At 52.5% G+C, this 12,798-nt stretch overlaps 1 protein-coding gene across 2 annotated transcripts in view; it reads left to right on the top strand.

Moving 5' to 3' along the window:
- Positions 1 to 12,798, top strand: part of LOC102447856 (uncharacterized) — an 84,936-nt gene that overhangs the window by 47,085 nt on the left and 25,053 nt on the right. For both annotated transcript variants that reach the window (XM_089776125.1, XM_089776124.1), the window contains exons 13-18: positions 4,799 to 4,959; positions 5,422 to 5,719; positions 7,592 to 7,752; positions 8,166 to 8,463; positions 11,861 to 12,021; positions 12,470 to 12,767. In XM_089776125.1, coding sequence (XP_089632251.1) covers positions 4,799 to 4,959; positions 5,422 to 5,719; positions 7,592 to 7,752; positions 8,166 to 8,463; positions 11,861 to 12,021; positions 12,470 to 12,767 — 1,377 coding nt within the window. The remainder of the gene's footprint in view (positions 1 to 4,798; positions 4,960 to 5,421; positions 5,720 to 7,591; positions 7,753 to 8,165; positions 8,464 to 11,860; positions 12,022 to 12,469; positions 12,768 to 12,798) is intronic.

The following is a 12,798-nucleotide window of genomic DNA, read 5'->3' as shown; positions in this document are numbered from 1 at the left end:
CCACTTTGCCTCCAGACGAACCCCAAATCTGAGCTGTAGCACAAGTGGGGGGGCACCGTGTTTCTGAGTTTACAGGGGTGCATGATGCCCCTTCCACCCTACGGCTCATCCCCTCTTGGACCCCACCCCGGCCTGCTACCTCCCTTTTCTGTCACTCCGCTTCTTGCCCCATTTCACCCCTTTCCTTGGACATATACCCCCCCGCCCCTGACTCTTTCTGCCCCCGCTCCTCATGGGCAGTTGGTGAACTGGCTGTTGGGGGAGTCTCCTCCCTTTCTGCCTGAGACGCACCCTTTCCTTTCTTGCCGATCCCCCACCAGTTCCCAGGGCACCCCAACCTCTTCCGCCAGCCTCAGCATGCCCAATCCTGGAGCGCTGCGCTAGCCTGCCCAAGTCCCATGTGGCAGGTTGTCTGGTGGCACCAGCCCCAGTCTGAGGCACAAAGCGTGGGAAGGGACGGGGAGCTCAGGCCCTCCAGGGAGCAAAGAACAGAGCAGGGAATCCCCCAGGGATCCCTCTCCCATCCTGCATTTCCAGCCGCTGACAGAGGCTAGGGCAGGCGGGGGCAAAAATTCAGAAATGTTTGAAGTAGCCCCGGGCCGCACTGGAGGGGGCGGGGTCTCAAGCGGAAGGGGCGGGGCCAGGATATTTCCCCCCTTCCCCACCCATAGCCCATGATTGGTCTGGGGGTGGGGGAGTGCCTTTGTTCCCCTCTCAAGAGGCTCCCTCTAGGTGCCCATGCCGCTGGTGGTGGGAGGAGACTTTGCGTGCTCCCCCTTCTGCCCCCAGGTCAATCAGGAAGCACATGAAGTCCCCTCCCGCCCTGCCAGGAGCACATGGCACTTCTAAGTGCTGCATGCTCCTTGCAGGGCAGGGGCAGGGTGGAGGAAATTCTGTGAGCTTCCCTTCTCCCAGACCCTAATTGGCCTGGGGCTGGGAGAGCGGCAGGGCCTCCGCGGGCCAGATCAACCCGCTTGGTGGGCCCGCTCTGGCCCACGAAGGCCCTTTTCCCACCCCGGGGCTAGGGACACCATTCCTGCCTAGTGTGGCTAATAAGTATTGATGGACCTAACCTCCACGAATGTATCTAGTGCTTTTCTGAACGCTGGTAAAGTCCTGGTCTTCACAGTATGCCTGCCTGCCAAGGAGTTCCACAGTGAAGAAAAACTTCCTCCCAAGTTTGTTAGTCTTTACAGTGCTACGAGACTTGGCGTTGTTTTTATTAGAAAAGCCTGGGACTTTCCAGTTTGGACAAAAAGATGATTAAGGGAGAGAGACGATAAAGGTCTAGACAATCATGACTGATGTGGGAAAACTGAATACGGAAGAGTTAATTACTCATTCAAATAAGACCAGGACTAGGAGTCACTCAATGAAATGAATAGGCAGCAGATTTTACACAAAGTATTTCTTCATGGTCAACCTGTGGAACTCTTTGCCAGAGGATGCTGTGAAGGCCTAAACTGTAACAAGGTTAAAAAAAAAACCCTAGGTAAGTTCATGGAGAATAGGGCCCTCCATGGCTATTAGCCAATGCTGGCAGAGATCCAGCACCATGTTCTGCACGTCCCTCTCCTCCGTTTGCCAGAGGCTGGGAGTGGGTGATGAGATGAAACACGCAATGATTGCCTGTTGTGTGCATTCCCTCTGGGGCACCTGGCATTGGCCGCTGTGGGCAGACAGGACACTGGGCTGGATGGACCTTTGGTCGGACCCCGTCTGGCTGTTCTGAGGTTCTTACCTAGAACCCAGATGCATCTGCCACAGCTGTAACCCACTAGACCCCACTGCCCTCCCTGAGCTGAAATGGGGTCTCTCCTCTCTGCAGAGTTAGTAAAAAAAAAAAAAAAAAAGGTAAGAAAATATATGAAAATGTTAAACCACCCAGGGTATGGCTACACTGCCACCCTAGTTCGAGCGAGGGTAGCTAATGTAGGCATTCGAACTTGCAAATGAAGCCTGGGATTGAAATATCCCGGGCTTCATTTGCATGTTCCTGGGCGGGCGCCATTTTTAAATGCCCGTAGTTCAAACTACCTGCCCGCGGCTAAACCTGCAAGGAGGAATAACGGTTGTTTGAATTAGGAGCTTTAATGCGAACTACCTGGTCCGTGCCACGTGTAGCCGGGGGCAAGGAGTTCGAACTACGGGCATTTAAAAATGGCGCCCACCTGGGAACATGCAAATGAAGCCTGGGATATTTCAATCCCGGGCTTCGTTTGCAAGTTCGAATGCCTACATTAGCCACCCTCATTCGAAGTAGGGTGGCAGTGTAGCCATACCCCCAGTGTCCCATAAAGGACTTGCCACAAGATGTCAGAACACATTATAGCTGAATGGGTCTAATATTTGTCTGCTAACATGTATGTCTGGGTATGTCTACACTACCACCCTAGTTTGAACTAGCATGGACTAGGTAGTTCAGACTAGGCTTCCTATTCCGAACTACCTAGTCCGTGCCGCGTGTACCCGCGCGGCACGGAGTCTGCACTAGCGGACATTTAAAAATGGCGGCGCCCGGCAAGATACAAATGAAGCCCGGGAAATTCAAATCCCAGGCTTCATTTGCAACTCCGGTTGCCTACATTACCAGCCTAGTTCGAACTAGGGTGGTAGTGTAGACATACCCTAAGAGAGTTGTCTGGCCATCCAGCCGCCTGTTCAAAAAATCCTCCGAAGTGGCACTAGTTAGGTCCATCGCATTCAGCAGACAGCTTCTTCTTACCATAACTTAAAGCAACGTAAGGGGCTGGTTGGGCCAGGACCATGGGTTGTGCCTGGAATGGGATTGCATCTCATAAAACCAAACAGAAAAGAGACAGGAGCATCAGGCTGGTGAAAGGAGCTGGCTGGGGACGTGTCCCCCTCCTGGTCCGCTCCAGTCCTGAGTCCTCGACCTCCCAAGGCGCCCTGGAGGGAGGGGGAAGGTATCTGATGCCGCCCCCCCCCCCGTGTACCTACACAGACATTACAGACCGTTCCCCTTCATCAGGGAGCGAGGGGAAAGGGCAGTTTGCTGAATTCCTCACTTTGCCTGGGCAGCGCAGGGGTCAGACAACCCAGGACCTGCCCCAGCCCGTCTCCCCAAGCTGTGCCCTCTGGAGCTGCGGTGGCCATGGAGAGGTTCTTTTCACCTGGCCACAAGCTGTTGTGGTGAGAGAGGGCTGGGGGCGTCCTCTCTCCTTGGAGCAGCCGTCATACGGGACCCCTCCTCCCCAGCCCCGCCCCAGAGCAACGATTCAAATAAAGCACGTTCCATTTTCCTTTCATTTTCCAAACGATAATGAACTGAGTTAAGGACGCTCGCAATGCTGAGTAAATCTTCTCTTTCTTTTATATAGGAACGAGACACAATGCTCCAGTCAGCCAACTGCTAAATTATCAGCCAGAAAATTAGAGATGTCAAGTGCCTAAGTAGCCCCTGGAATCATGGTTAAAGTGGCCCCCACATTAAAATCTGAAATGGCGCCACTGACCCAGCCGCCTGGGGAACTAACTGCACCCAGAGAATCTCCGTTGGCCCCTTCTCCTTAGGGGAGCCTGTCACGGGGAGGCCCGACCTCCTCTGGGGCCCTGCTGCCCTGTGACCACCCTGTGGCCTGTCTGAAAACTGTTTTCATGCCCCCATCGACCTTCTGTTCTCCTGACTACACACGCCCAGGTCTTTCACCCTGTGCCCTGAGGCAGCTTGTCATTATGGCTGCTGCCCATTAGAGTCGCTCCCATTTTCCACATCTTTTCTTAAAGTGCGGGGTGGGAAGCAGGACTCGGTGCTCCAGCTGAGCCCTCCCCAGGACCAAGGAAAGTGGGTCAGGAACCGTCCATGTCTTACGTGCAACCCTGCCCTGACTACATCCCCGAGTCACATTGGTCCTCTTCAAACAGCATCCCACTGTCGGCTCAGATTCAATCTGCGATCTACTATAACCTAAGATGCTTCTCTGCCGGGCTACTGCCTCACCTGCCCTTCCTCATTGTGTCGTTGGGCATTTTCTTTCCTAGACCAGTACCTTGCACTTGTGTTGAGTGAATGTCACCTTTTAGATTTCAGGACAATTCTCCACAATATCAAGATCATTCTTATCCTTACTCCCAATGTTCTTACAACCCATCCCGTCTTGGTTTCACCTGTACATTTGATAACTGTAGCCTGTGCTCCATCATCCTATCCATTGATGAAAATATAGAATTGTACCCCACACAGGACAGACCCCTATGAGGACCTTTAGAAATAGTCTCTCAATTTGACCGTCAACTGTCGATAACTACTCCCTGCATGTTTTGAATCCACCTGATAGTAATTTCATCTAGACAATCCTTCTCTCATTTGCTTATGAGAAGACTGTCATGTGGGATTCTGTCAAAAGCCTTTCTAACACCAAGACCTACCACATCTACTCCCCCACCCATTAGACCAGATGGATGTCAAAAGAAGAACATGTGATAGGTATGGCATGAGTTGTTCTACACAAATCCACAAGAGCTATGACATATTACTTTGCTAACCCCAAGCTGCTTTTAAAGAGAGAACTTATTCTAGTGTCTTCTGAAGTATTAGGCTGATTGGCCTAGAATTTGCCACTTTTTGTCCCCCATTTTCAAAGACAGGTACAATGTCAGATAGTCTCTAGTCCTCTGGGTCTGCATCCATCCTTTGTGAGTTCTCTAGAAAATTGTTCATAGTTCTTAGGTTGGCTCAGCTATTTCCTTAAGTACCATGGGGTGAATTTCACCAGGCACTGTGCATTTGAATACATCAAATTCGTTTTGTCGTCGTGATGTCTTCTCTTTCCTTTAGCTGCGGGACCATCACCGACCCCAGTCCCGGATCCCTCAACAGCATCTGCTGCAACGGGCTGGAGGGACACTTCGTCACCATCGTCATCCCGGGCAGGATGGAGCAGCTCACCCTGTGTGAGGTCGAGGTTCTCTCTCAGAGCTGTGCCCCACCGCCAGGGGGTGAGGAGCTGGCACAGTGTGAATGGAGACCTGTTCCATTTTATATTATACCCCAGTGCCCGCAATGCCAGCCTCTGCTTAGTGAGGCAGCAGAAACCCTGGGAGACTCTTCTCTTCCCACTGCTCCCCTGGGCGTGGGCTGCAGCTGGCAGGGACAGGCGGGGGTAGAGGCTCCATGTGAACATCGTGCCCCATCCCTGTGTTGAGCAGCTCCAGTGGGGTGTGGGACGTGGTGGCTGAGAGAGACACTCTCTGGGCTGAGACCCCAGCACCAGCCCTCTGTCACTCATGTCTTCGGGGCCCTGGCTCCCACTGTGGACCTGGCTTTAATGCAGTGCCTGGTTTGTGTGTTACCACTGGCATCCGGCAGTGAGTCCATGTGGGAGAAGGGGCTTTTACAGCTCCGTCTCTTCTCAGCAATGGGCACGTCAGACCTCCCCTCTTCTTGCTTTTTGATTCCAGCTCAGAACTTGGCTCTTGGATGTCCGGCCATTCAGTCATCCACATTCGAGGACTGGACTGACAGATCTGAGGCTGGAAAGGCCGTGGATGGTAAACGTAGTGGGCTGTGGGAACAAGGATCCTGCAGCCAAACTGAACTGGACATAGAGCCGTGGTGGACCGTGGACTTGGGCAGCCGGCATTCCGTCTCCGTGGTGATCGTGAAGCACTTGGAAGAGGAGTGCTGTGGGGAGAGACTGAAGGGGGCCCAGATCCACGTGGGAGACTCCCTAGTGAACCATGGCAAGGACAACCCCATGTGAGTTGCCTCCCCATTATCTGCAGCGAGATGAGTCCTGCCAACTCAGGCACAGGGGTGGGTCTCCTTGCCAGACGGGTTTATTGCGTGTCCTCTTTTTCTCCGAGCTGCCTGAGGCTACAAGTGCTTTGCTGGTAATGCAGAGGCATAGCTATGGGGTGGGGGGGGGGGGCTTGAATGGGATACAGGCCCACCCACTTGATGTCCAAACTAAATCTGACTTGTAGGGCCAGAGAGGCAACCCAAGAAACTATAGACCAGTCAGCTCAACTTCTGTGCCAGGAAAAGTAATGGAGCAAATGGTTAAGGAATTAATCTGCAAACATCTGGAAGATAAGAAGGTGATAGGTAACGGCCAGCATGGATTTGTAAAGAACAAATCATGTCAAACCAAGCTGGTAGCGTTCTTTGATGGGATAACAAGCCTTGTAGATATGGAGGAAGGGGAAGACATGGTATACCTAGACTTTAGTAAGGCTTTTGGTAGAGCCTGGCATGACTGTCTTTCAAATCAACAAGGGAAATACAATCTAGACAGGGCTGCTGTAAAGTGGGTGCATAACTGAACGGATACCCATTCTCAGTGAGTAGTTATCAATGGTTCACAGTCATGCTGGAAGAGCATAATGAGTGGGGTTCCTCAGGGATCAGTTGTGGGACTAGTTCTGTTCAATATCTTCATCAATGATTTAGATAATGGCCTAGGGAGTACGCTTAAGAAGTCTGCACATGACACCAAACCAGGTGGGGTTGCAAGTGCTCTGGAGAATAGGGTCATAATTCTAAAAGACCTGGACAAACCGGAGAAATGGTCTGATGTAAATTGGATGAAGTTTAATAAAGAGAAATGCAAAGATCTCCAATTAGGGAGGAACATATAGAATGGGAAATAACTGTCTAGGAGGGAGTGTAGCAGAAAGGCAACTAAGGGTCGTAGTGGACCACAAACTACATATGAGTCAACACCCTGACACTGTTGCAAAAAAAAGCCAACCTGATTCTGGGATGCATTCACAGGAGCAAGACACAAGGGCTAATTATTTTGCTCTACTCTGCATTGATTAGACCTCAGTTGGAGTATTGTGTCTAGTTCTGGGAACTGAATTTCAAGAAAGATGTGGAAAAATTGGAGAAGGTCCAGAGAAGAGCAACAGAAATGATGAAAGGTCTAGAAAACATGAGCTATGAGGGAAGACTGAAGGAACTGGGCTTGTTTAGTTTGGAAAAGATGGGACATGATCACAGCTATTCAGTACCTAAAAGTGTGTCATAAGGAAAAGGGAGAAAACTTGTTCCCCTTGGCCTCTGAGGACAGGACAAGAAGCAACGGGCTTCAACTTCATTGAGGGAGGTTTAGGTTGGGGGAGAGGCTGCAGGGGGCCCAGATCCACGTGGGAGTCTCCCTGGTGAACCAGGACAAGAGCAACCCCCTGTCAGTTGTTCCCCATTCTCCAGCATGACACAAGTCATCCTATCTCAAGCCCAGAGGTTGGGTCTCACTGCCAGTCGGGGATACTGCGCGACCTCTTCCCCTGGCAGCTGACTAAAGTTGTGTGTGTTTTGCCAGTGGTGCAGGGGCATGAGCTGGGATGTCTCCCAGGCCTCCTTGGAAGCCTGGGAGGGATCTTCAGGTGAGTGATCTCACTTTGTCACACACACATGGTGGGGGCAGGGAGGGAGTGTTGCTTGGGCTGGACGTTGTGCTGTAGTCCGTGCACATGCAACCACACGTGAGTTCTCTATAATAACACAAATAGCTCTGAGCCTGGCTCAGCCAGTTCCTTCGGTTCTGTCGGGTGAATTTCACCAGGCGCTGTGCATTTGAGTACATCACATTTGTTTTGTCTTCTTGACGTCTGCTCTTTTGTTTAGTTGTGGGACCATCACCAACACCGTTCCCGGATCCCTCAGCACCGTCTGCTGCAATGGCTGGCAGGGCCGCTACGTCACCATCACCATCCCGGGCAGGGCGGAGCATCTCACCCTGTGTGAGGTCGAGGTTCTGTCTCAGAGCTGTGCCCCACCGCCAGGGGGTAAGGAGCTGGCACAACGGGAATGGAGACCTGTTCCCTTTCATGTTTCACCCCAGTCCCTTGTGCGCCAGCCTCTGCCTAGTGGGAGACTTTTCCCTTCCCTCTGCTCTCCTGGGCGTGGCTGCAGCTGGCAGGGGCGTGTGAGGAGGCTCCATGTGACCATCGTGCCCCATCCCTAGCTGGGGGAGCTGCTCCAGTTGGGTACGAGAGATGGTGGCCTGAGAGAGGCTCTGTTTGGGTTGAGACCCCAACACCAACATACTCTCACTCCTAGTTCCTATTGTGACCCTGGCTCTCCTGTGGTGCCTGGTTAGTGTGTACCCTGGCTCCATGTGGAGAAAGGGCTTCTAGAGGCGTCTCACCCTGCACCCGTGGCCCATACCACTTCCTGTCTTCTCGCCCTCTGATTCCAGCTCAGAACTTGGCGTTGGGACGTCTGGCCAATCAGTCGTCCACCTTCGAGGATGAGACCGGAAAAGCCGTGGCTGGAAGGGCTGTGGATGGGAAACATGATGGGAAGTTTGAACAAGGCTCCTGCAGCCTCACCAAGCTGGACATAGAGCCGTGGTGGATCGTGGACTTGGGCAGGCGGCATTCCATCTCCATGGTGATCGTGAAGCACAGGGAAGACAAGTGCTGTGGGGAGAGGCTGCAGGGGGCCCAGATCCGCGTGGGAGTCTCCCGGATGAACCACGGCAAACACAACCCTCTGTGAGTTGTTCCCCATTCAAACCCAGAGGCTGGGTCTCATCGCCAGTCGGGGATACCGCGCGACCTCTTCCCCTATCAGCTGACTAAAGTTGTGTGTGTTTTGCCAGTGGTGCAGGGGCATAGCCGCAGGTGGGTCCGGGTGGGGGGCTGCCCCACCTACTTGGCCTGCCTGAGCTGTAGCACAAGTGGGGTGGCACCGTCCTTCTGAGTTGCTGGGGGCGCATGAGTCTTGCTCTGCCCCAGGGATTGTCGCCGCGTCCCCCCGCAACCTGCCTCTTTGCACCCCTGCCCTGGTATTTCCCGCCCCATTCCACCCTCTTCCATGGATATCTCCCTCCTTGCCTCTGCCTCTTTGTACATCCGCACTGCCTCATGGGCAGGGGCACTGGCTGTTGGGGAGACCACCCCCAGCTCCTCCCTTTCTGCCTGAGATCCTGGCCTCCCCTTTTGTGTCACTCCCCCACCAGCTCCCAAAGTGTCCCCAGTGCCTCCGCCAGCCCCAGCACCCCCAGCCCTGGAGCCCCGGGCAGGCACCAGCCGCAGCCTCCCACGTGGAAACCATTTGGTGGCCTCAGCCCCAGCCGAGGCCACAAAGAGCACGAAGGGGTTGGGAACTCGAACCTCCTGGGAGCACAGTGTGGGCAGGGCCACAGCAGGCTGTTTTGGGAGACCCTCCCCTCCCCACTATGATACTCACCCCCCCTTCCTCTCCCCTCCAGCGCCCCCTGCATGCTGCAGAAGAGCTGAGAGCAGAGGGCGGGGGGGATGCAGATGGTTGGGGAGGTGGCTGGGGGTGCTGAGCACTCACTGTATTTTCACTCCTCTTGTGCCTGCTGAGCAGCAAGGGGCAGGTGGAAGTGGGGAGGGAGCTGCCCTCCTCCCTCCTGTCCCCTTCCCGCGCCTCCCAGCTTGGCCCCCCCACCTGAAGGTCAGGCCCCGCCCAGATTTCCCCTCCTAGCTGCGCCCCGGCAGTGGTGATCTGAGCTCTGGGCGGGAAGGGAATTGCATGGCACTGAGCACAGCGCCCCCTGCTGGGCCGTGCAGGGTGGAGCCGTCGCTCTCCAGCCCCTGCGTGTTCTGTCTCTGCCCTCACCGCCGTTCTCCTGAATCCTCGCACCCGGGTCCCCGGGAACTGATGTTCCTGGCTCCAGAGACTCCTGAGGCCTGGAGGGACCTTCCCCAGCCCCTGGTGTGAGCTGCCGTGTGACACGGGCCAGGGACCCTCACGCAGTGATTCTGTGCTGAGCCCGCAATCTCTGTGAGCTCCAGCATGTCTGTTCGACAGGTGTCCGGCCTTGACTTAAAGGCTCCTGGGGAAGTGGAATCTACCATGTGCTGGCATATGGGTGGAAATTGGATAAATGTTGCATTTTATTACTATCAGCAGAACTGACTGAAATGGGGCCTGCATGTGGTGTAGTCCTGCCTTAATCTTTGTATTCATGCCTGTCGCTGTGAAAGAAGCTATTTGCATATATTTGCATATATATTTCCATGTCTATGCAACCACATTTACGTTGTGGCCCTTGGCACGTGCTGTGAGTATCACTGTGGCCCCCGGGGCTTCCAGAAATGAGTAACCCTGATCTAGCTGATTCCTGGAATTGTTTTGTAAGGAAATATCCACCTTTCAATCCATTCATGAGAGCCTGGGCAAGTTACAATGTTCTCCAGCAGGTTTCTCTGTGTTACCATTTTGAATATCTGATTTGTGCCATTCATCCTTTGTCAGCAGCCAGCTGACATCAGAAGCTAAGTATCGGGCACCGACAGCCTGCTCCATTAGCCTGATTTAGCACGGACACTGGAAGTGACGGGTTTTTTCCCTTTCTTTCTCATCCCCCTCTCCCCTCTTTTTCTGCTTTATAATTCAACCCCTGCCCCTCTTGCTCCATTTCTGTCCTCTGAAGAAGTGGGTCATGCCCACAAAAGCTCATCATACGATCTAGCTATATTTTTGGTAGCCTCTAAGGTGCAACAGGACCATTGTTCTTTTTTAAGTTTTTTAGTGACAGACTAACACGGCTGCCCCAATGAGACTTTTAAGCTCATATCATGGCAGAACAGCTCAGCTGCATGATGCAACGGTCAGAGCTGCCCTCAGGCAGCAAACCAGGCGGCGTTCTTTTGAAGCAACGCCATGACACATTTGACCTGTATTTACACACACAGCCATGCTCCACAGTGTGAAATGAATCATACAACTCAGTTTCTGCCAGAGTCTGTACCTCCCTCCCCCTGGCACCCTCCCCTCCTCCCCCACCCCCCGTCAAGACCTCAGGCAGCTCCTGCACCCTCCATCCTGGCCAGAACCCCTGCTCCTATAGCATCTTGATCGTCCGTGTCCCCACACGTTGTTTAGCAGGATTCCTGGTTCTGATGTACTTAAAAAACTTTTTTCTTTTGCTTTTTGAGTTTTTGACTAGCTGTTCTTCAAACTTCTTTTTGGTTTTCTTATATTTTTCACTTGATTCGACAGAGTTTATACTCCTTTCTATTTTCCTCACTAGGATTTAACTTCTGCTTTTTCAATTATGCCTTTTTATCTCTCACTGCTTCTCTTACTTGGTTGTTAAGCCTCGGTGGCATTTTTTTGGTTTTCTTGCCATGTTTTTTAATTTGGGGGATACATTTCAGTTGGGCCTCTATAATGGCATTTTTGAAAAGTTTCCAAACAACTTACAGGGATTTTACTTTTGGCACTGTACTTTTAAACTTCTGTTTAACTAAGCACCTCGTTTATGTGTAGTTCCCTTTCTGAAATTAAATGCCACAGTGTTGGGCTGCTGTGGTGTTTTTCCCATCAGAGGGATGTTAAATTTTAGTATATTATGGTCACTATTTCCAAGCCGTCCAATTATATTTACCTGTTGGACCAGATCCTATGCTCCACGTAAGACCAAATCAGGAATTGCCTGTCCTCTTGTGGGTTCCAGAACCAGCTGCTCCCAGAAACAGTCATTTAAGGTATCAAGAAATTTTATCTCTGAATCCCTATCACATTTACTGCTGACCCCCTCCATTAGGCCAGTTAGGTATGGCACAATTTGTACTTCAGAAATCCACATTACCTATGACCGTATCACTTTATAATCCCCTGAGCTGCTTTCAAACTGTCTGATAATCTGTTACGGTGTCTTTTAAGCCTTGAAGTTGGGCTCATTGGTCTAGAATTTGCTACATCCTCTTTGCTCAACATTTTCAAAGACGGAAACAATGTTTGCCCTTCTCTAGTCCTCAGGGATTGCACCCGTCCTTTTGAGTTCTCTATAAAATCATGGATGGTCCCGAGATTGGCTCGGCAAGTTGTTTAAGTACCGTAGGGTGAACTGTAGGTGCTCTGAATTTGAACACATCTAACTTGTTTGGTCTTCTTGACTTCTGCTCTTTTCTTTAGCTGCGGGACCATCACCGACACCAGACCCGGATCCATCAGCACCATCTGCTGCAACAGGCTGGCAGGCCGCTACGTCACCATCGTCATCCCGGACAGGGAAGAGTATCTCAATCTGTGTGAGGTCGAGGTTCTATCTCAGGGCTGTGCCCCACCTCTAATGGGTAAGGAGCTGGCACAATGGGAATAGAAACTTGTTCCCTTTCATGTTCTACCCCCGTCTCTTGTGCATCAACCTCTGCCTGGTGAGACAGCAGAAACTCTGGCAGATTCTTCCCTTCCCACTGCTCACCTAGGCATGGGAAGTAGCTGGCAGGGGAATGTATATGAACAGAGAGCCCTGTCCTACTGTGGGGAGCAGATCCATCTGGATATGGGACGTGGTGGGCTAAAAGAGGCTCTTTCTGATCTGGGATGCTAGCACCAGCCTGCTGTCACTGCTGTCCCCAGCACCCCAGCTCCCTCTGCCAACCTGCCTCTTTTGTGGTACCTGGTTTGTGTGTGACCACCAAGGAGCATCCCTGGCTCCATGTTGGACAAAGGGCTCCTAGTGCTCCCTCCTCCCAACAATGGGCACGTCCCACCTTCCCTCTTTTTGCCCTCTGATTCCAGCTGAAAACTTGGCGCTGTATCGTCCGGCCAATCAGTCATCCACGTACCAGAACGGGACTGAAATAGCTCTGGCTGGAAAGGCCGTGGATGGGAAACATGATGGGCTGTGGAAAGACGGCTCCTGCAGCCACACCAACCTCGACACAGAGCCATGGTGGACCGTGGACTTGGGCAGCCGGCATTCCGTCTCCGTGGTGATCGTGAAGCACACGGAAGATGAGTGTTGTGGGGACAGACTGAAGGGGGCCCAGATCCACGTGGGAGACTCCCTGGTGAACCATGGCAAGCACAACCCCATGTGAGTTCCTTCCCCACTGTCTGTAGCAATG

Source organism: Pelodiscus sinensis, chromosome 2 (genome assembly GCF_052426305.1).
Source record: "Pelodiscus sinensis isolate ZL-2025 chromosome 2, ASM5242630v1, whole genome shotgun sequence".
Lineage (NCBI taxonomy): Eukaryota > Metazoa > Chordata > Testudines > Trionychidae > Pelodiscus > Pelodiscus sinensis.
The sequence above is the reverse complement of the archived record's forward strand: the minus strand, read 5'-3'. Positions and strand labels throughout refer to the sequence as shown.